Raw genomic sequence first — 23,169 nt, forward strand, 5'->3', positions numbered from 1 at the left:
ATCTCTGACAGAGGACGTTGTGGAATTCGGGAATTTTTTCCATCAGCACCACGGAGAGCTCCGCCATCAACCTGACGACATATTTCATCATCAGCGCTATTATGATGATGATTATGATTATTAATGGGGGGGCTGGGCCTGGCCTGCGGCCTTACTGCAGCCCTTTATGAACAGTAGGTCCGATTCTCAGCCTTTTCACTGTTCCACGGTTTTAAAACGCCCATGCGCCGCAGCGCGACGCATTAAAAGCGAAAAGACGCGCGACGCGCGTTTCTAAATTTACCCAGAAGCCCTTGTAGAGGAGACGCGGCGCGTCTGTTGCCCTAAGAAAGTTAAAGGACCTGCGGCGCGTCACCTGATCCGCGCCGTGACGTCACACGCGGCCGTTAAATAAGAAGGGTCGCGCGCGCGGCTCAGGACCACCTCTCCTGGGACTCGTCTCTCCTGCTGCTGCTCGCCTCCTCATCCTCCTCCTCCTCCTCATCATCATCATGGTGCGTACTGCTGGGAACGATTCGATTCCTGTCGATCAGACAGGGAATGTCAAAGCCTAATCAATGTGTCTGCTGTGATTGACAGGCCGAGTTCTCAGCTGACCAGATCGAGGGTAAGTCTGGACACCATCTCACCCCACACACCCATTCAGAAGCTGCTGGAGTAAAACGAGGAGCATTTCTGTGAACAGCTGGGGTTTGAGGGTCTGATCCTGGTCCTCAGCTGTCCAGGGGGGTTTAGCACCTGGCAGGGAGATCTTCTCCACTCACACGTCCTCTACAAGTTCTCATTAGTAGCACCGTTATTCCAAATCCGGAATAAGAATCATCCCAATAACTCCAATCAAAGTAAAACAATTCTATTGCACAGTAAAATCGTTCATAATCTGTTAAATATTGTATTCCACAGATAACGTGTTATATGAGTTGTGCACTAACACAGTCCGGAATCTGTTATAAACCGTTGTTTATCTGTGGAATATAATATATATGTAATATTGTGCAGTAAAATAACCCAGATTGGGTTATATGATATATTGCAGAGATAAATAACGTGTTATAAGAGTTATGCAGTAAAACAGCCCAGAATCTGTTATAAACCATTATTTATCTGTGGAATATAATATATATGTAATATTGTGCAGTAAAATAACCCAGATTGGGTTATATGATATATTGCAGAGATAAATAACGTGTTATAAGAGTTATGCAGTAAAACAGCCCAGAATCTGTTATAAACCATTATTTATCTGTGGAATATAATATATATGTAATATTGTGCAGTAAAAGAGCCCAGAATGCATTATATATTATATGGCGCAGGTTTATAATGGTTTTTATGTAATATTGTGCAGTAAAAGAGCCCAGATAGTGTTATATATTATATGGCGCAGGTTAATAATGGTTTATATGTAATGGATTGTGTTATATATTATATGGTGCAGGTTAATATTGGTTTATATGCAATATTGTGCAGTAGACGAGCCTGGATTGTGTTATGTATTATATAGCGCAGATTAATAATGGTTTATACGTAATATTGTGTTTTAGACGAGCCTAAATTATGTTATAAATTATGTAGCACAGGTCAATAATGGCTCATATGTAATATGGTGTATTAGACGAGCCTGAATTGCGTTATATATTATATAGCGCAGTTTATAATTGTTTATATGTAGTATTGTGTTATATATTATATAGCGCAGGTTAATAATGGCTCATATGTAAAATTGTGTATTAGACGAGCCTGAATTGCGTTATATATTATATAGAGCAGTTTATAATTGTTTATATGTAGTCTTGTGTTATATATTATATAGCGCAGTTTATAATTGTTTATATGTAGTATTGTGTTATATATTATGTAGCGCAGGTCAATAATGGCTCATATGTAATATGGTGTATTATATAGAGCAGTTTATAATGGTTTATATGTAGTATTGTGTTATATATTATACAGCGCAGGTTAATAATGGCTCATATGTAATATGGTGTATTATATAGAGCAGTTTATAATGGTTTATATGTAGTATTGTGTTATATATTATACAGCGCAGGTTAATAATGGCTCATATGTAATATGGTGTATTATATAGAGCAGTTTATAATGGTTTATATGTAGTATTGTGTTATATATTATACAGCGCAGGTTAATAATGGCTCATATGTAATATTGTGTAGTAGACCAGCCCGGATGGTGAAGTATGTATGAAGCGCTTGTCCTCCTCCAGGCCCGGGTCGGGTCGGGCTGGTTTGTAGGGTCGTCTGCTGCAGGTTAACGTCCAGGACGTCCCGTCAGGTGTGGATTACAGATTATAGTGGGCTCAGCATTCCCCGGTTTATCTTGGGCGCTGGTGAGGCGCGGCCCTGCTCCTTATATGGCGGGGAGTGCAGCCATATCGGTTGCCGTGGCAGCTGCCGCCCGGAGGCCATTAATTGGTCGTCGGATCCCTTTCACTTTCCCCGTAGAAATAGCCTGGCGCTACACGGCGCCCCCTACGTGCCGCGTGTACACAGCTGTCGCCTGCATTAGGCGGGGAAAGTGGAGGAGATCTCCTGGACTTTCCTGTCCAGCAGGTGCTTTTCATTGTCCCCCTCCTTCCTCCCAGACTTCAAAGAGGCCTTCGGCCTGTTTGACCGAGTCGGTGACAGCAAGGTGGCCTTCAACCAGGTGGCGGACATCATGCGCGCCCTGGGCCAGAACCCCACCAACAAGGCCGTGAAGAAGATCCTGGGAGACCCCAACGCGGACGGTGAGGAGACGCCGGGCGCGCTGTGCTCGTCCCGGCCCCGTTCTGCGGGTTCCTAACGCGGGTTCTGTCCCCGCAGACATGGCCAACAAGAGAATCGACTTTGACGCCTTCCTGCCCATGCTGAAGGAGGTGGACGCCATGCCCAAGGGAACCGTGGACGACTACGTTGAGGGCCTGCGCGTCTTCGACAAAGAGGGCAACGGCACGGTGATGGGCGCCGAGCTGCGCATCGTCCTGTCCACACTGGGTACGTCTCTCGTCCCCGCGCTGCACGTCCTGCACGTCCCGTGGACCAGACTCTCCCGGCTGACGGGGGCTCTCTGTGTTTCTGTCGGCAGGCGAGAAGATGTCGGAGCCCGAGATCGACGCTCTCATGACAGGACAGGAGGACGAAAACGGCAGCGTCAACTACGAGTGTACGTGCTTGTCCTCTCCTCCTGCTAGCGTTTATTTTTAGGCGTCTTCTCATGTGTCCCTGCCTCCTTCTTTCTCATGTGTCCCTGCCTCCTACAGCCTTCGTCAAGCACATCCTGTCTGTGTAAGAGCTCCGCCCCGTGGGAGTGGTCAAAAACGTCTGCAGACCCCCTGGTGTCAGGACATCCAACAGTTTCCAAGACCAACAATGGAACAAAAAGGACTATGTGATGTCACCACATTCTTTTTTTTTTTTTTTTTTGGATTCCTTTTTTCCCCCTGAAAGTTTCTCCTCTGCTGTCCCCCCGGGCGACGTTCCACGGTCCGGTGGGAAACGGGGGAGCGAGGGACGGCCACTCATCAAGTGGGGGTCTCCCCGTCTCACCAAACCACCGGCCAGCTGTGCTCGAGGCACCTGGCGGCCAGCGGCCACCTCCTCCTCACTCTCGCCACAATAAAAACTCTTCCAAATTCACTCCCGTTCCGTTCATTTTCATTAAAACGCACGAATGCTCTGAGTGGTAGAAGCCGGACACTTAACCCTGAGTGTCTCCGGGGGGGGACTGTCCCTGTAACTACTGACTGTAAGTCGCTCTGGATAAGGGCGTCTGGTAAATGCTGTAAATGTAAGATCTTCTCGCTGTCCATCACGACCAAACACCTCCAACTGGAAACCACTTCTTTATTACACACTCTGTACAACGTCGCGCACCCCGACGTGGTCCTGCGAGAAGAAGCCATGACTGACCAGTAAGAAAGCAGGTAAGGATGGTGACCTGAAGGTCCACCATCTGATGGGCCGCGCTGGAAAACTAAACCACGCATATTTCATAAAACAAAATAAAACACCACCCAATCGCATCATGTTACGCGCGTGAAGAAGAACGTTTAGGGGATATAAAGTGCTATATTTCAATACAACTCAGTTTCAAAGCAAAAATAAAAGCCACGCCCACTAGTTCTAGACGCCTACTGCATCATCCCCGGCGCCTGATCTCCTCAGCGCTGGGAGGAGGGACATCGTCTTCGTCGTGGATTCGTTGACCTGTGACCCTCGGTGTCCCTAGCCTGGCATGAGGAGCGTGGGCAGCGCCGCCCCCCTGAGGGACGCGACTCCGCCCACGTCCGGCGAGGTCAGCCAGGCGTCCAGGATTCCCGCTTTGTGGCAGTGCGCGAGCGAGCGGTTGTGGGCGGAGCCGGGCGCGTGCTTCTCCATCTTGGGCGGCGGTGGGAGCAGAGCGGAAAGGACGGCGTCCCAGACGTAGAGCGCCGCGGCTGGAGACGGAGCGGAGGCGGTGGAAGAGGCCGGAGGGCGGCGGTCCCGGCTGTCGTTCCCGCGAACGCAGCAGTCGTGCAGGGGAACTGGCGGGGGTACGACGGGGGTCCGAGGAGCCTCAGACTGGCCTAGGGCTTGAGGGGCGTGGCTGAGCTGCTGCAGCACTGCAGATGTGGCGATCAGACCCGCCACACCAGTCAGGTAGAGCAGCCCTACCATGCAGGCCACCTGCAGGAGGAAATGTGACAATTACAGGACAGGTGACCACCATCATCATCATCATCATCCACCACCCCCTTCTCATTCACGCTCTCGTACCTTGGCGAAGTGAAGGTAGATGGCGGTCAGGGCCTGTCGCCATGACGACTGCTCCAGCAGAACACACAGGTCCGTGTAGGTGAACCAGCCGCGCTTCAAGCCCTGGCGCTCCGCTATCCTGGAGATGCAGAGTTCCATCATCATGAGACAACATTTCAACTCGCCTACAAACCAGAGCAGGACACCCGGAGTGTCTCCAGGGGGACTGTCCCTGTAACTACTGAAATTTACTGGAATTGGACAGAAAGATGTGACAAGATCGGATATTTTAGGCAGTGGTGGCCTAGCGGGTAAAGAAAACGGACCCTTAACCACCGAGGTGCCACTGAGGTCCCCTTGATGAAGGTCCCGTCCCCACACACACATTGTCATGGCCATATGTTCTCTAAAACTTTTTTTTTTTTTTTTTTTAAGGAGACACGTGGGTGCTGGAATAAGGAAGGAACGTGACGTGGTCCAGTCCGTAAAGCCAGCGGAGATACTATAGAGCTGCGCTAGCTAAACGTTTCTCGCAAACAGGAACTTCGTAACGTGTTCAGATTTCAATGCCTTTTCCAGAACTTTATTTATTTACTTCGTATTCCAAAAAAACTTCTCAAAACCTGGAAAAAGTCTCTTCCATGTTTTTTCCAGGTTTATAATGACCGAAGGAACCCTGTTCTGATGAAGTTTCGCCGTAAAGAAATAAACCAACTTTTTGAAGTATTAAAGACATGCGTTGAACTCTCAGTATTTATGAGACCTTCTCGTTGTGAGAGAACATACGTTCATCCCATGAAGAACAGTGGAAGCTGCCACCAACCTGGTCTCCAGACGACTCAGTATGTTGAAGAACTCGCTGGGCTCGGTGAAGAGACTCCACTCCTGCGGCACGGAAGGAACGGGGACTCATGTCGGGAACGCCTTCACATTACTTCATTTACACATTCACAAATACTTACGAGTATTTCTCACGACTTACGATAGCGTTCAAGAAGTTCATTTCCAGCACGTTGACCGTCTGCACATCCAGCTTTCCAGCAGCTCCCCATTCGTCATTGAAAACTTCTTCTTCCTCGCCTTCATCATACAGGTACTTACTGGCCACCATCTACACAGGAGCAATAATCCCCTTCATTATAAACTAGTCACGATACGTTAATACTGTTCACGTTATTAATATAAATCCCAGGTTCTAACCCCGCTTTCTATCACCGTGTCCCCGAGCGTATTCTCGTCACGATACGTTAATACTGTTCACGTTTTTAATATAAATCCCAGGTTCTAACCCCGCTTTCTATCACCGTGTCCCCGAGCGTATTCTCATCACGATACGTTAATACTGTTCACGTTATTAATATAAATCCCAGGTTCTAACCCCGCTTTCTATCACCGTGTCCCCGAGCGTATTCTCGTCACGATACGTTAATACGGTTCACGTTATTAATATAAATCCCAGGTTCTAACCCCGCTTTCTATCATCGTGTCCCCGAGCGTATTCTCGTCACGATACGTTAATACTGTTCACGTTATTAATATAAATCCCAGGTTCTAACCCCGCTTTCTATCACCGTGTCCCCGAGCGTATTCTCGTCACGATACGTTAATACTGTTCACGTTATTAATATAAATCCCAGGTTCTAACCCCGCTTTCTATCACCGTGTCCCCGAGCGTATTCTCGTCACGATACGTTAATACTGTTCACGTTTTTAATATAAATCCCAGGTTCTAACCCCGCTTTCTATCACCGTGTCCCCGAGCGTATTCTCATCACGATACGTTAATACTGTTCACGTTATTAATATAAATCCCAGGTTCTAACCCCGCTTTCTATCACCGTGTCCCCGAGCGTATTCTCGTCACGATACGTTAATACTGTTCACGTTATTAATATAAATCCCAGGTTCTAACCCCGCTTTCTATCATCGTGTCCCCGAGCGTATTCTCGTCACGATACGTTAATACTGTTCACGTTATTAATATAAATCCCAGGTTCTAACCCCGCTTTCTATCACCGTGTCCCCGAGCGTATTCTCGTCACGATACGTTAATACGGTTCACGTTATTAATATAAATCCCAGGTCTATCATCATGTCCCCGAGCGTCTGCAGGGGGACTGTTCCAGTCTGTAAGGTGCTCTGGACAAGGGCATCGGGTAAATGGCAGAGATGTAAATGTACATTTGAACTAGAAAGAGCGTAAACGACCATGGATATGAGGAAGAGGTCTGAGGACGAGATCTGCTGCAAGTATTCAGGATTTCTGTGCCGGAGTCTTTCGATGTAGACGAGAGCCAACATCATGGCGCAGGGTGAGATGCAGGCCTCCCTGGTGAGACGGAGGGTGGACATAACGGGGAAAAATAAAATGTTATTTTGTTGTGCCGGTCGCTTACCTGGTTATCGTACAATGACAATAAAAAGCTTCTTATCGTGGACAAGTCAACATGAATAAAGGGCGGTGGCTTTCTGAACTCAGAAGTCGGAAACAGAATCGTAACGAAGCGACGACGCTCACCTGGCAACGTGTGCAGCATATTTCTTGTGAAGTTTGCGGATCGGACTGGGCGCGGACTTCTGCAGAAGCTCCACAGCAATATCTTGAGTGACAAGTGATGGGAAGAGGTGAGGGACAAGCACTACACCTGAACTGCAGCTCACACACACACACACACACACACACACACACACACCTCATTTAACTCTGTCCATATCTACAGATGGAAATCGAGGTGGAATTGTACTAGGGGGTTTTATTTGGTGCATATGTACACAGAAAATGTGGAACAACGTTCCTCCGAGTCCACTGCAACACCGGAACAATATGACCGATCTACACCCGGTAATGCACTCCAGGAGCAGAGATGTGAACACAAATGTGTGGTTTGTGGGAGCTACGTGACGGAGAAAGTTCCGGATGAAACGTCGTGCCAGCACAGAAGGCAGCGCCATCCAATAGCGGGGACACGGACAGCGAGCTCGAGACCGGCAAACCAACACACACAAGTGAACGTAATGCTCAATAACTCAACTTCTACGCAGTCTAATTTCCCAATAAAACCAAGATCCCTGCACTTTGCTGATTTTTATATGCCTGTGGTCACTTCTTAGTTTTGAGAAATGTGCTTGTTAATTTTTTTAGTCATTTTTAAGGGAGAAAAAAATATATATTAACAGCTTTGCACTAATCAAGCATGATGCCACCAAATTCACATATACACTTAGGGCATCCTTATGGTCCAGGGAGAATTTAGGAAATTTGCCCCGGGTTATTTTAAAATAATTTTTAAAATCAATACCTTCACAACACACACTTGGGAAATAAATCTATATCTTGGCACTTATAAAGCGTTCGTGATTTGAATTTGGTGGCAACACCGTTAACACGCGCAAAGCCACTGATGTTTCTCCCCATTAAAAATAAACGGAAGCACATTTCCCAAAACTAAGGGATGTAGCGTGATAAAAGAGACTTTAGATGCGCGGCGTGAATTTGGTGGCATCACACTTTCCTTTAAAAAAACATACTTACAATAAAGAAATCCTAGGAGGATCATAACGGGGTCTTTGTTGCCCTGGGCTGTGTAGGAGTTGAGCTATTGAGCATTTTTTTTTTTTAAATTATTGTCACTTTGCAGACGGTCCCTCGAGTCCCTTCTGACAGGCGCCTGCTCACACGATCCGCTTTATTCACCGTCTTCTGCCGTTTCTTTGGCCGCTTTATGTCGGCACTGCTGGACAGGGCCGTCTTTAGTGCTGGCACACTCGAATCTGGCCATCTCTAGCCAACTTTAACCAGCGATCCACTCTCACTTCCACATTCAATCACCCTGGACTCAACCCCCCCCCCCCCCCCCCCCAGAATTTTTACACATTTTTTTTTTTAATAAACTCTTGCACAATTCTTTCCACTTTATACATTGCAGTTGCATATTTTATGATTTATATTAAAGACATAAAAGTGTAATATTTGGTTATGTTTGCAATATTTGCATACTGGTAATCGTTGTATACTTGCAATATTTGCAATACTGTGGTCTGCAACAGTCGCTAAAGCATTTCACTGCATATCATACCGTGTTGGTCTGCGTGTGTGACCAATAAATTGGAATTTGAAGTGTACCTCCATGCAGAACCTGTTGAGGACCGTGTACGGCCGGCGCGGCTCCAGCTCACCTGTTACCGGGCATGAGAGCGCGTCCAGCGCGCCGTCCTGCTCCAGCCCGTAGTACAGGCGCTTCCTGACGCGGTCAGACAGCCGCTGGTGTCCGGGGAGGAACTGCGAGGGAGACCGGAGCTTTAACCGGGGTATCTAGCGCGCTCATTCCGGCCCATTCACTATTTAAACCGACTCTGGGTTCAACTCAGTAGGCCGAAAAACAAGGCCCGCCGCATCCCCGGCCTCGATTTCCCCCTAACGCGGGAGACCTACCGTGAACTCCTGGAAGTCCGAAAACGGAAACGTCCGCTCGTCAAACAATTCGCCGAAATCCATCCTGAGCGAAGAAACGCCACATGTACACGAGAAGCGACAAGAACACGCCGCCCGGCACCACGGAGCGTCCGGAACCGCTCACCTCAACCCGCTCTCGGTACGAGGAGAGCCGAGCCGAGCCGAGCCGAGCTCCGCCCCAACTAGACGCACAGTCCCGCCCACTCGTCCTTGATTGGCCAGATACCACCCTCTCTCAGATCCTGATTGGTTGACCGTTCGTCAAACTCCATCACCTATTTCTATCCGCGAGTTAAATATAATTTAGATGACGGTAAATTATAACACAAACAAACGTGTGTTATACCTGAAGCAGGTGTTAATGTACGTAACGTAAATAACGATCTGGCAGAGGGTAGTTTCCGACCAATCAGGAACGAGTGACGTACTTCTTGCCACTCATCTATTTAGGCATCAATCATCTAATTTCAGTGGAGTCTTCATATACATTTCTTCACAGGAATAAAGAATGAAAGGAAGAAAAAGTACAGGACATGGTCACAAAGCGGGCACAGTTTCTGGGTGGTTTAGGAAAGTGTACTCACGTTTCTTTAGGAAAAGGAAAGTGAAGGAAAACGATCTAGAAATCATGAAGACGGAATTGTAGGAACTGAAACAAAAAGCTTCAGTATTGACGACGTCACTGGAAAAGCAGAACCAGGAGACACGTTTACTGCTAATGGAAGTGCAGCAGGAGAGACAGGAGGAGGCTCAGCTGGAACCAACGTTGGATGAGCCCAAGGAGAAGAACGTAATGACTGTAGTAATCGAACATAAAGCCAATGAGGAACATCGTGCTGGGGCTGATGTGGAGCGCGTGGACGGTGGCCCACCGGCCCAGTGTCCCGCGTGTGGCCAGAAAGACGGGAAATCTGGCCAAGTCGCGTGCGAAAGGTGCGCCAAGATGCGCACAGGCCGGAAGGAGGCCATTGTGGAGTTCCTCGACACCATGTCCAGGCATGGAGAGGACCTGCACATCATGAAGGAGGAGTTCTTCTGTCCCCTGCAGCTATTGGGACAAGTCAACAATAATCAGCTGGCTGTGGTGTTCTGCAACCTTGAGGAACTCATTGGCCTCAATGACCGGCTCGTGGAACGCCTGCAGGAGAGCATTGACCATGCGCTCAATCAGGTAAGACCAAATGGAACATGGTCACACCCGGTTGCACTGGTCTCTGCTCTTGTATAGTGGAGTAGATGTGTACTGGTGTGGTGGTGCTGTTGTGCTCAGGATATCTTTACTTGTCTTACTTTTACAGGGCGACGAGGACCTCTTGACAGTACGCATTGGAGAGATCTTCTCGGAATTTGCCAACATGCTTCCAGCCTTTCAGGCCTACCGCCTTCAGCAGCCCTCCTCTGTCAACATGCTGGAGCGTCTGCAGCAGAAGAAGCCGGCCCTGAGGTAAGTACCTTCCTAATGCTCCTTTACTTTCAGTGAAGGAGATGAGGTCTCAAGCATAGATCGATCGGTTCTTTTTGCAGGCTTTTCTTGGATGTGTCTCAGGCTGAAAACAAGCGACTGCGACGCCAGAACTTGCGATCATTCCTCAAGACACCGATCCAGCATGTCGCCGAGAGCTTACCGCTGCTCAACAACATCATCGAGAACACCACCGAAGGTCACCCAGACCACGCCCATCTGCAAAACGCCAAGAGCCGCGTGCAGTCGCTCGAGCTGAAGGTTCCATGGCCTCTGCGCTTCGTCCGCCGCATCAGATACGCCAAGCGCCAGGCCATCGACATGGAGAGGCGGGAGATGTTGATCGACACATTCGGGTGGATCCACGCCAGGACGCACTTCGTCATGGAGGGTCCGCTGCAGCTCTTGCGGCCTGCTGACGGGCGGCCGCCGACATTTGAGGACGTACGGGGCCTGCTGATGGTGCACGCTCAGCGCATCCGAGGGGACACAGCGGACGGGGACGGTCCAAGAGCAGGGCAGAACGAGACATTGGAGATGATACGGGACGCGGTCCTGGTGCTCATTAAGGACAAAAGCAGGAGGAAGTTCACAGTCCTTCGAAAGCCCATCCACCTTGCCAACTGTGTGGTGCAAGTAGAGCAGGACTGTGAGGACACCTTTGAGGTCCTAGATATGCGGCGAGAGGCCTTTGTTTTTCGAGCGTCAGACAAGTCGGTCACACGACAGTGGGTCCATCAGATCAAGAGATGCGCCTGCGACCACTTCCTGTGGAGGAAGCGGCGCGACGCACTTCCCAACATCTTAATAAATGCAACCCAGAGCAGCTCCTGAGACTCTTCACAGTACCAACTGGAGAGATCTTCTGCCAAACACACACATCCACTACACGGTTTCCTTTATTTTTCTGTGCAATATGTGTGTGTGTATATATCCACTCTGTACATGTACACTTTTCTTTTTATACATCTCGTACCGCCCACTTTCTGTCGTGACAATGTAAATTTCCCACTTGTGGGACTAATAAAGGGTCATCTTATCTGCTGTGAGATGGATTGAAATGTACTGTGTGTACAACAACGACATTTACTTCTTTTATAGCCCAAAATCTCAGTTTGTCTCAAGGGGCTTTGACAGGCACAAAAGGACACAAGTGGAACCCTGATGATGCGCTCTGCTGTCTTCGCTCAGCCACAGTGCAGTTCTCGTACCAGACAGTGATGTAGCAGCAGAGAACATCTCCATGGTCCCCCGGTAGAACGATGGGAGGTTGGCCTTCTTCAGTTTCTTGGTGGTGGAGGTGGTGTTGAGGCTCCAGGAGAGGTCGTCTGTCATGTGCACACCCAGGAAGTTCACGCTGCTGACCATCTCGATCCATCGATGTGCAGTGGTGCGGGGACAGTCGGTTTCTTCCTGAAGGTGACAACCATCTCTTTGGTCTTGGTGACATTGAGGATGTCTGCAAGCTGGTCAGCTTTCCTGCCCCAGCTGTTATTGATGTAGGCAAACGGGCCGCCGCCGCACGTCTCTGTCGGCGCAGGAGCAGCGTGCCTCAATCACCAAACCAACTGGCCACAAACCAGACTCAAAGATTTGGACAGCGTACTGAATTGATATTCATTATAATCATATACCAACACGAAAACACCAAAAAAACACTCAAACCCTGTACATGAGAATATATCATCCGAATTTCTATCATGGCACCGACATTCGCTCACAAAGCAACAAATGTCTTTTTTAAATTGATTTAATTACACTGAGCCTCACGTTATCGGATCATAAGAGCTGTCAGCGCGATATTGTGTCCTTAACATGAGACTTTGTTCAGAATTCTTAAATAAATTCTAAATATATTACAGTATACACCAGAATCTAACAGTATAACAAGCGTAAAAAATATTAATGCTGAAGACGATGCTCTCTGCTATCCACACTCTCACAAACCAAACATCTGAAATAAATAGTCGGAACATGGAACGGAACCCCAGAACGGGCCCGTCACTGCAGCTTCTCCGACTGCCGGTCCTTGGACTCGGAGTCTGACGCGGAGTCGGCGTCCTGGCTCTGCTGCTGCTTCAGCCACATGTCAGCGTAGAGTCCTCCCTTCGCCAGCAGCTCCTCGTGCCTGGAACACACACGGCCCGCACGGGTTCTGCACAGGTTCTCTGCGCCAGCGGTTCTCGCCGTTCGCACCGTCACTCACCTGCCCCTCTCTGCAATGTGGCCGTCCTTCACGACTAAAATCTGGTCCGCAGCAATGACTGTGGACAACCTGGAGCAGGAAGGAAGTTGGCAGGTGAAGAAAGTCCAGGGGGAGACGGGGGTATAGAAATGACGCGGTACCTGTGCGCCACCACCACGGTGGTCCTGTTGGCGCACACTTTAGCCAGCGACGCCTGGATGTTGCGCTCTGTCTGCGTGTCCAGTGCCGAGGTGGCCTGCACAGACAGGAGAACATGAAACCGACGCCTCCCACGATGCGACGGCTTTGGCCACGTCCACCGCGGGGACACACCTCGTCCAGCAGAATGATCTGCGGGGCCTTGAGGATGGTGCGAGCGATGGCCACCCTCTGCTTCTCCCCACCGCTCAGCTTCAGGCCTCTCTCTCCCACCTGGGTGCCATATCCTGATGAAACGTGACCAGGACGGTTTAGACCATATCTAGAGTAACTTGTAACTGTCTCATAGTAAAAAAGAGAGTGAATAAAACCAGAACTGCAAATGAAACGGCCGTTCTCACCTTCAGGGAAGCTCTGGATTTTGTGGTGGATGTCAGCAGCGATGGCCGCCTCCTCCACCTCCTGGTCAGTGGCGGATATTCGACCGTAGCGAATGTTTTCGCGAATATTGTCATTGAACAGCACCGTGTCCTGAGGGACGACCCCGATGTGTGCACGCAGCGAGGTCTGTTTCACCTACACACACACCCACACACGCACTAGTGTCAGGCCCAGCGTCTCAGGTCTCCGTCCCATCTCACGGTGGAGTCCTCACCTTGGTGATGTCCTGGCCGTCGATCCGGATGCACCCTCCCTGGACATCGTAGAAGCGGAACAGAAGGCGGATGATCGTGCTTTTTCCCGACCCTGTCTGCCCGACCTGTAAAAAGTACATGAAGTGAGTGAAGTAAACGCACGAACACGGCAACCTTGGTCAACGTGGTTCCCACAAACTCACCAGTGCCACAGTTTGGCCTGGTAACACAGTGAAGGAAACGTCTTTCAGAATCTCCTTCCTGTGGAAAAAAATCGATATTTCAGTTCAGTGTCACCATGGAAACCTGGTTACAGCACCAAGAAGCAGAATCGTGATCACATGTTCTCCACTAATTCACCCTTCAATGTAGCTGAAATTCACATTTTCAAACTCCACCTTCCCCAGCTGGAACAGGAGGTTTCCTGCATTAACGTCGTCCTTCACCTGAAAGGACACGGCTTATATAAATCCCTCCGATGTCCCACTTCACTGGCATCCAAGCGGGACAACCACACACACTTACTTCCTGTTCCTCATCAAACAGCTTGAACATGCTCTCCATGTCAACAAAAGACTTCTGGATCAATCTGTGCGGGGATGAACATCACTTTTATTACCGTTTTTTAACAATAACGACTATACGGCACTTCTCGTGTCCCTCAGCCGGACGTCTCACCTGTAGTACGTCCCAAACCAGTTGAGAGGGCTGTACAGCTGGATGATGTAGGTGCCGAAGAGAACGTAGTCTCCCACCTATGCAGCGAGAGACAGGGTGTGAAGAGGGACGACTGCTCTCTCACTGATTATGTCTCATATGTCCTTTACACACACACACACACACACACACACACACACACACCTGAAACTTGCCCTCACTGACATAGTGGGCGCAGAGCAGCGATCCAGCCAGCAGGCCTAAACCAACGATGATGTTCTGAGTCTGGTTCAGGAAGGCCAGCGAAGCGTTGGTCTTCCACTCTGACGCCTGGGAGAAGCAGACATTCCCGTCTCCATCCACAACCAACCGAAGACGAATTATTCTCATTCCAGACGACTGCGACTATTACCAGATACTTGACAATCGCCTCCTCGTAGCGGTTGACCTCGTAGCTCTCGGCGTTGTAGTATTTCACCTTAAAGAAATACAATCAGTCCCCTTTCTTTCTGATTTAAACATGTATTCTGGAATAACGTTGTCCTACGGTCTCAAAGTTGAGCAGGGAATCCACAGCCTTGGAGTTGGCAGCGTTGTCCAGCAGGTTCATTTCCCGGCGGAACTTGGTCCTCCATTCGGTGATGATGACAGTTATGGCTGCGTCGGCAGCAGATCACCGGGTCAGTATTTAACCGCACGGACGAGCCGGCGGCGGCCGCAGATTTACTCACTGAGGTAGAGGGCCATGCAGATGAAGACGATGAGGCCAAACCAGCCGTTGAAGTAGGAGGCAAAGTAGGCGATGGCGATGACGATGTCGGCGATGGTGGGGAAGATGTTGAACACGATGTAGCTGCAGGGTTAAAAAACGAGAGCATTAGAATCCTTTAATCTTATTTACATTTGTTATATAAGTGAAATCTGATAGGTGACCTTGACCTTTGAACTACTCTGTTCATATTTAAATATAACTGGAAAAATAACCCTCTAGCGTTTGGATCTGCTTTCCTGAAGTCACCTTGGAAGACGTGAAGGACATTATCAGGAGGATGAAACCTTATACCTTATCTGCTCCAGGTCCCCTCATTACCTCATTTATAAGCTGCACATGTCCCCTTTGTTTTAAAAAAAGCCGTAATCAGACCGAAAACCCCACTCTTCATACAAATGTCCTGTATTTGTAACTACATCACCATATCCATTTTCAGGACCACCTTCAACAAAACAATCTATGTGAAAATTTCAATCAGGTTTCTGCCCCGCCCGAAACAGCTCTGTCACGTGTGGGGTCACTCAAGGGTCTGTCCTTGGCCCTGTCGGTCCTCTTTATCCTCTACCTCCGCAACAGTCACTAACCTTGGCGTTAAAATCCCATGTCAACCACCTGTGCAAGACCTCTGAAATACTGCTAAACTCCGCCTCACTCTCACCCTACAAGATCCATGCCATTGTCGCTTATAGACTGGACTATAGACTGCAACACACCTTCTCTTTGGGATTTCCAAAAAGAGAAATCAAGATATACGTCCAAAACTCATCAGCCTCACGTCTGTTCTCCACTCCGCTGGCTTCCTGTCCTGTCTTCCTGTCTGCCGATCCACTCCACTCAAACCGGCTCGATACCCAGAACCAAACTAAAATCCATGGCCGACTATGGAATGTTCTCCCTGACACCTTCACGGCTCCACAATCATTGTGAAACACCGCAGCGCAGCACACGGTGACACGGTGAAACGTGTCCTCTGTATTTAACTATCACCCTTGGGGAGCAGCGTGTGGGGACGAGACCTTCATCAAGGGGACCTCAGTGGTATAATATGTAGTGTGTAATATAGTATAAAAGTGTTGAGTATAATATGTAGTGTGATATAGTATAAAAGTGGAGTATAATATGTAGTGTGTAATATAGTATAAAAGTGTTGAGTATAATATGTAGTGTGTAATATAGTATAAAAGTGGAGTATAATATGTAGTGTGTAATATAGTATAAAAGTGTTGAGTATAATATGTAGTGTGTAATATAGTATAAAAGTGTTGAGTATAATATGTAGTGTGGAATATAGTATAAAAGTGGAGTATAATATGTAGTGTGGAATATAGTATAAAAGTGGAGTATAATATGTAGTGTGTAATATAGTATAAAAGTGTTGAGTATAATATGTAGTGTGTAATATAGTATAAAAGTGGAGTATAATATGTAGTGTGGAATATAGTATAAAAGTGTTGAGTATAATATGTAGTGTGTAATATAGTATAAAAGTGTTGAGTATAATATGTAGTGTGTAATATAGTATAAAAGTGGAGTATAATATGTAGTGTGTAATATAGTATAAAAGTGTTGAGTATAATATGTAGTGTGTAATATAGTATAAAAGTGTTGAGTATAATATGTAGTGTGTAATATAGTATAAAAGTGGAGTATAATATGTAGTGTGGAATATAGTATAAAAGTGGAGTATAATATGTAGTGTGGAATATAGTATAAAAGTGGAGTATAATATGTAGTGTGTAATATTGTATAAAAGTGGAGTATAATATGTAGTGTGTAATATAGTATTAAAGTGTGGAGTATAATATGTAGTGTGTAATATAGTATAAACGTGGAGTATAATATGTAGTGTGTAATATAGTATAAAAGTGTGGAGTATAATATGTAGTGTGTAATATTGTATAAAAGTGGAGTATAATATGTAGTGTGTAATATAGTATAAAAGTGGAGTATAATATGTAGTGTGTAATATAGTATAAAAGTGTGGAGTATAATATGTAGTGTGTAATATAGTATAAAAGTGTGGAGTATAATATGTAGTTTGTCCACAAATTTGTCCTCCAGGTAAATTATACCTCACTCGTGCCTTGAACCGGCTTGTTAAGCGAAACAAACTAGTTGCCACGACTCAACTTTCAGATAACTTCACAGACGTAGAACGTTTTTTTTAAATCCCCCTTTTCTCCAAATTGTGTATGCAGTATAAATAAAAGCGTATTTTTATGATCACATTACGGAGGGAGCAGGTGAGCGGACCTGAGGAGCGTGTTGATGGAGGACGCCCACGGTCAATGCTGCGCAGGACGTTCGCCCGTGCGGCGGCCCAGGTGCCAGCGTAGGGACAGCGCGTGCAGGTGGGCGAAGAGCCGCACCTGGACCACCCGGTTGGTGTACTGCTGCACGCGGATCCACAGGAAGCTGCGCATGTTGCTCACCAAACCCCGACGCTCCTGCGGAGAGCAGAATGAGGGGGTTTTACCCGGGCTGGGGACCGACACGGCTTCAGAGACACATACACACCTGCCCCACCACCCCTGCAGGAACTTCAGGAAGAACGTACACACACACCGTGGTGGCCAGCGTAGTCCAGCTGCTCTGGTTACCTCAGGTAATTGACTGTAGACAGATGGGGACAGAAGGTCGGTGTTGGAAGGGTTGACCGCTGAGGCCCACGAGCCCTCCGATTCGTACCGATGTTCTTGTAGAAGATGGGAACGAAGACGTTGATGACGCGCTCGGTCATCAGGAGGCCAGGCACAGCAGGATCCAGCATCTGGAGCAGCAACACTGCCCTTGGGCACATGGGGGCACCAGCAGACGCACCTTCTTCCCAAGTCCTTCCACGCGGACTGGTTCTCCGACGGCCGTCCAGCAGAGGCTACGGGCAGCAGCGGTTTTACCACATCAAAGCCCACTCAGCAGAAGAAGGAAAGAGGTCCTGTACCTGTCCGTGCTCAACATCTCGCTCGTACCTCATTGATCAGACGCATGTAGGGTCTCCGTGGCAAACCTGGAGCCTTCAGGCCAATGAGTGAAGAGCGCTCCGAGTCCTGCGTAGCGGACCAGCCAGAACGCGAAACTCCACCTGCAGGTATTAGAGAGGGGAACGTGGAGAGGAACGTCCATATCTGCACGAAGCAGAGCAGCAGAGCAGAGGTCTGTGCTCATTTCTACTAGATGTTGCGCGGGCTAGATGGGTAAGTACCGGTTAGTTGTTCTCAGCCCTAAACCCCCACCTTCTTACAGGAGAGAAGAATTTATTTGACATAACAGATGAAAATTATTCATATTGACCTATTTCTTTTTTAAAGCGAAAAAAGTGACGTGATTGTCATTGTGAAGACACTGCAGCGCAGCACACGGTGACACGGTGAAACGTGTCCTCTGTATTTAACCATCACCGTTGGTGTGCAGTGGGCTGAGTCGTGTCCCTGAGCAAGACACTTAACCCTGAGTGTGTCCAGGGGGGACTGTCCCCTGTTATAAGTAGTAGTAGTGTGAAACAACACAGCCCACTAGCCCCACCTAGTGGCACGTGTCAGTGTAGCAGAGGGAGGGGACGTTGTGCAACTCAGAATGAATCAGCAGAAAACGTGAACGGACTCTGCTGAGTCACGGCCGACCCACAAAAAGAAATACTTCAAATTCTCAAATCCAGCGTGGGACCCAAGGACAGGAAGAGCCGGACCTCGAGTACCTAGAACCTGCTGAAATGTCTCTCCACTAAACTGAAACAGGTGATCGGGGCTTAAAGCAGTATGTTGAGCTGGGGGACTTGAAAAGCTGGTTTCTTATCTCACACGGACAAAAAAATGCACCTTCAAACAAGGCCTCTTATGTCACCAGTAGATAAACAACTGCACGCAAAGGTCACGCTGATATTCATGGCGCTGCACACCGGATCGTGTTCCAGCCGTCGCCGCCTCACATCATATCCCTCTCTACTAATTTTATTCACCGACCCTACATGCGGCGGATTTCATTTGGAAAAAGCCCGTTCTAATATCCTGCGAGCGATAAGATCTGTGGAGGCCTCTGAGGATTGGTACGTAATGCGGCTAAAGCCGGTCTAGTTAACAGATCTCTCTTTGATGGCCACTAAAATAAAAAAAAAGTATAGCTATAACAATAAAAAAGTTTCTACTATATAAAAAGTATAGTTATAGTATATACAAAGTACTAACTTAATAAAAGTATAGTTATAGTATATAAAAGTACTATAGTATATAAAAAGTACTATACTACTATAATAAAAGTATAGTTATAGTATATAAAAAGTATCTACTATATAAAAAGTATAGTTGTAGTATATAAAAAGTACTACAGTATATAAAAAGTACTATACTATATAAAAAGTATAGTTGTAGTATATAAAAAGTACTATACTATATAAAAGTACTATACTGTATAAAAAGTATAGTTCTACTATATAAAAAGTACTATACTGTATAAAAAGTACAATACTATATTAAAGTACTATACTATATAAAAAGTATAGTTATAGTATATAAAAGTACTATACTATATAAAAAGTATAGTATAACTATAGCTGCACGCTCCACTTCTGCAGCATCATGAGATCTGAACTAGGGCTGCAACAACGAACCGATTGAATCGATAAAAATCGATTACTAAAAGAGTTGGCAACAAATTTCCTAATCGATTCGTTGTGTTGCACGACGCGGAGACGTTTGATTATTTAAAAAAAACTTTATTTGAGCGCGGAGCGGAGTGAACACACTCGGTCTCTCTCACGCACAGATGCAAGCGCGGAGCAAAAAAAAACAAACAAAAAAAAAAAGCGGAGGTATAGAGGACAGATACCATGGCGGAGGTAGAGAAATCTGCGAGAAAATATGCAAAAAGCGACATGGCACGGCACGGGAGCCCCACGGCAATGATCCTGCACATGAAACGCATGTTTGATGAGGAGGAAGGGAGTTCAGCAGCAGGGTAAGTCGCTACAGAATCCTACTTTAGTTCCGCTGTGAAGTGAGGAACGTAATTGTCCTGGTGCTTGGGTTTAACTCGCCGCGGAGGAGAACTAGACGGGGATTTACAGCGCCACCTTACAGGTGTGGAGGGGATGAAACAGCGTTCGGACTGTTCTCTGCGTCTCCCGGCAAGGACAACTCGCCTATTGTGTCCCTGAGCAAGACACTTAACCCTAAGTTGCTCAGGGAGACTGTCCCTGTAACTACTGATTGTAAGTCGCTCTGGATAAGGGCGTCTGATAAATGCTGTAAATGTAAATGTTTACCCGTCATCCAGCTTGACAAGCATGACAAGTTAGCGTTAGCGCGGTTAATAACAGTAGTAAAGCGGGGGGTGCTATAGTTACTTAGCATTAAAAGACTAAAGACATGTTTTATTCACTAGCCTTTTTTGGTCCATTCATTTTTCAAACTGTTTTTGTCTCGTTTCCAGTCCAAATATCTAAAAAATCTTAAATCAAGATTACTAGACAAGAAAAATGGCATGAGAAAATTAAGTGATGCTTAAACTTCTGTTTGAGATTATATCTCATTAAGATTAGTTTTCTTACCCATTGGCAGATAATTTTGCTTGTTTGAAACAAACAATCACTTAATTCTTAGATGTTTTATCAGAATGTATGTGTCTAGTAAATCTTGATTTAAGATTTTTTAGAGATTTGGACTGAAATCAGGACAAAACTACTAAGTTAGAAAAGCATTTTTTGCAGTGTGTGTGTGTGTCAGTGTGAGAGTTTGTGAGTGTGTGCATCTGCAGTGTAGTGTAGAGAACAAGTTCTGACATTCAAACAAATCCTGTTAAATTTTCTGATTTGTATTGTTCTTTATTTTTTTATAAATTATTTATCGTTCTGGCAGCTCAGGTGGCACTTTATTTAAAAAAAAAAAGTCTATATTTGGCAGATGTAAAGCATACATGTGTATGTTTTTTGTGTTAGTCCATTTTATTTTATTTTATTATTATTATAACAGCTCAAGGAGCAACATGTTTGTTGCACTTTCCTAAAGATTTTGGTTCTGTTTTTGAATAAAGGGTTGGAAATGAATGCTTTTCTTGTTTTTTTTATCCAATTCTACGATTAATCAAAAATTAATCGATTATTAAAATAATCGTTAGTTGCAGCCCTAATCTGAACCCCTTATGAGGTTGTGGAGAAGTCCGCTGCTCACCTGCTGCTTGGTGTTCTCCAGTCCCCACCACCAGTCTGGGCTATTCCAGGAGATCAGCGCCAGGTTCTCGGCAGCGAACGCCGCGGCCCAGAACAGCAGCAGCACGGTGCTGTGTCCCCTGGTCCGGTCCCGCACCATGACCCGCCTCCGCTCCAGCCTCAGCAGGGCCGCGGCCCAGGCCCAGGCCAGGACGGACAGGCAGCCTACAGCAGCACGTACCCAGGCAGCTCGGCCTCTCCCCGGGCCGCCTGGAACACCGGCACGCCGCCGCCTCCAGCACAGCAGCGCCGACAGGCCCAGCTGCAGCCGGTACAGGCGCGAGCGCGGCACGAACTTGGGCTCCATGTCGGCACCATAGGCGGCGTAGCATAGGCATGGAAGGTGCCGAACAAGAAGGACAGGGTTAGGAGGACGGAGGGGCAAGTGTGAAGTAAAAGCAGGGGGCCAGACCCTCGTCTACCCAGGTCTGTCCGATGGAGGCTCCCCGCCCCACAGTAGCTCTTCACCTCCACCATGAGTCCAGCTGGGGCTGCTCTAAGAACATTCAATACATTTAACACGCCGGATTCAAAATAATAAATACTCCACACTTTTATATTATATTACACACTATATATTATACATATAATACTCTACACTTTTATACTATATTACACACTACATATTATACTCAACACTTTTATATTATATTACACACTATATATTATACATATAATACTCCACACTTTTATATTATATTACACACTATATATTATACATATAATACTCCACACTTTTATATTATATTACACACTATATATTATACATATAATACTCCACACTTTTATATTATATTACACACTATATATTATACATATAATACTCCACACTTTGATTATATACACACTATATATTATACATATACTACTCCACACATTTATATTATATTACACTATATATTATACATATAATACTCCACACTTTTATATTATATTACACACTATATATTATACATATAATACTCCACACTTTTATATTATATACCACACTACAATATTATACTCGACATTTTTATACTATATTACACACTACATATTATACTCCAGACGTTTATATTATATACCACACTACAATATTATACGCTACACTTTTATACTATATTCCACACTACAATATTATACGCTACACTTTTATACTATATTCCACACTACATATTATACTCCACTTTTATACTATATCCCACACCACATATTATACTCAACACTTTTATACTATATTACACACTACATATTATACTCAACACTTTTATATTATTTACCACACTTCAATATTATACGCTACACTTTTATACTATATTACACACAACAATATTATACTCCACTTTTATACTATATTACACACTACATATTATACTCCACTTTTATACTATATTACACACTACATATTATACTCCACTTTTATACTATATTACACACTACATATTATACTCAACACTTTTATACTATATTACACACAACAATATTATACTCCACTTTTATACTATATTACACACTACATATATACTCCACTTTTAATACTATTTACACACTACATATTATACTCAACACTTTTTTGTGGGGACGGGACCTTCATCAAGGGGACCTCAGTGGGGTACCTTCTGATTATGATGTCGTTTCCTTAACCACCAGCCCATAGTGGGCCATTATAGTTCATATTTTTATAATATACACCCGTGTCTCCAGGGGGGGGACTGTCCCTGTCACTACTGACTGTATGTCCCTCTGGATAAGGGGCGTCTGGTAAATGCTGTAAATGTAAACGTACATTGTACTGTACATTGTAGTAGTTACTCTTCTTGTACTACACCCCTCTCTCCAGATTAGACATTATTGTAGAGTTTGTGTAGAACTTATGAGCTTCAGTTCATCATCAGAGGGACCTGCAGTCCAGACAGGACATGATCAGCGCCGAAC

At 46.1% G+C, this 23,169-nt stretch overlaps 2 protein-coding genes and 1 pseudogene across 2 annotated transcripts; 1 reads left to right on the forward strand and 2 right to left on the reverse strand.

Annotated features, from left to right (window-relative positions):
• The first annotated feature begins 372 nt into the window (after nucleotides 1-372).
• Nucleotides 373-3,633, forward strand: LOC114783573 (myosin light chain 3, skeletal muscle isoform). Its single transcript, XM_028969073.1, has 6 exons — nucleotides 373-494; nucleotides 580-607; nucleotides 2,603-2,746; nucleotides 2,823-2,993; nucleotides 3,085-3,162; nucleotides 3,260-3,633. Exons 1-6 carry the CDS (start codon nucleotides 492-494, stop codon nucleotides 3,286-3,288), a joined length of 453 nt encoding a protein of 150 aa, XP_028824906.1. The 5' UTR covers nucleotides 373-491; the 3' UTR covers nucleotides 3,289-3,633.
• Nucleotides 3,634-3,824: 191 nt separating this feature from the next.
• On the reverse strand, nucleotides 3,825-9,363 carry LOC114783571 (protein CNPPD1-like). The gene is made up of 8 exons (XM_028969072.1): nucleotides 9,166-9,363; nucleotides 8,910-9,012; nucleotides 7,252-7,333; nucleotides 6,942-7,062; nucleotides 5,716-5,844; nucleotides 5,557-5,618; nucleotides 4,755-4,872; nucleotides 3,825-4,664 (listed from the first exon to the last, which is right to left on the reverse strand). The coding sequence occupies exons 1-8, from the start codon at nucleotides 9,226-9,228 to the stop codon at nucleotides 4,224-4,226; spliced, it is 1,119 nt and encodes a 372-aa protein (XP_028824905.1). The 5' UTR covers nucleotides 9,229-9,363; the 3' UTR covers nucleotides 3,825-4,223.
• A 2,245-nt stretch (nucleotides 9,364-11,608) lies between these two features.
• On the reverse strand, nucleotides 11,609-21,732 carry LOC114783570 (ATP-binding cassette sub-family B member 6, mitochondrial-like; annotated as a pseudogene).
• Between the last annotated feature and the right edge of the window lie 1,437 nt (nucleotides 21,733-23,169).

Source organism: Denticeps clupeoides, unplaced genomic scaffold (assembly GCF_900700375.1).
Source record: "Denticeps clupeoides unplaced genomic scaffold, fDenClu1.1, whole genome shotgun sequence".
NCBI classification, from domain to species: Eukaryota; Metazoa; Chordata; class Actinopteri; order Clupeiformes; family Denticipitidae; genus Denticeps; species Denticeps clupeoides.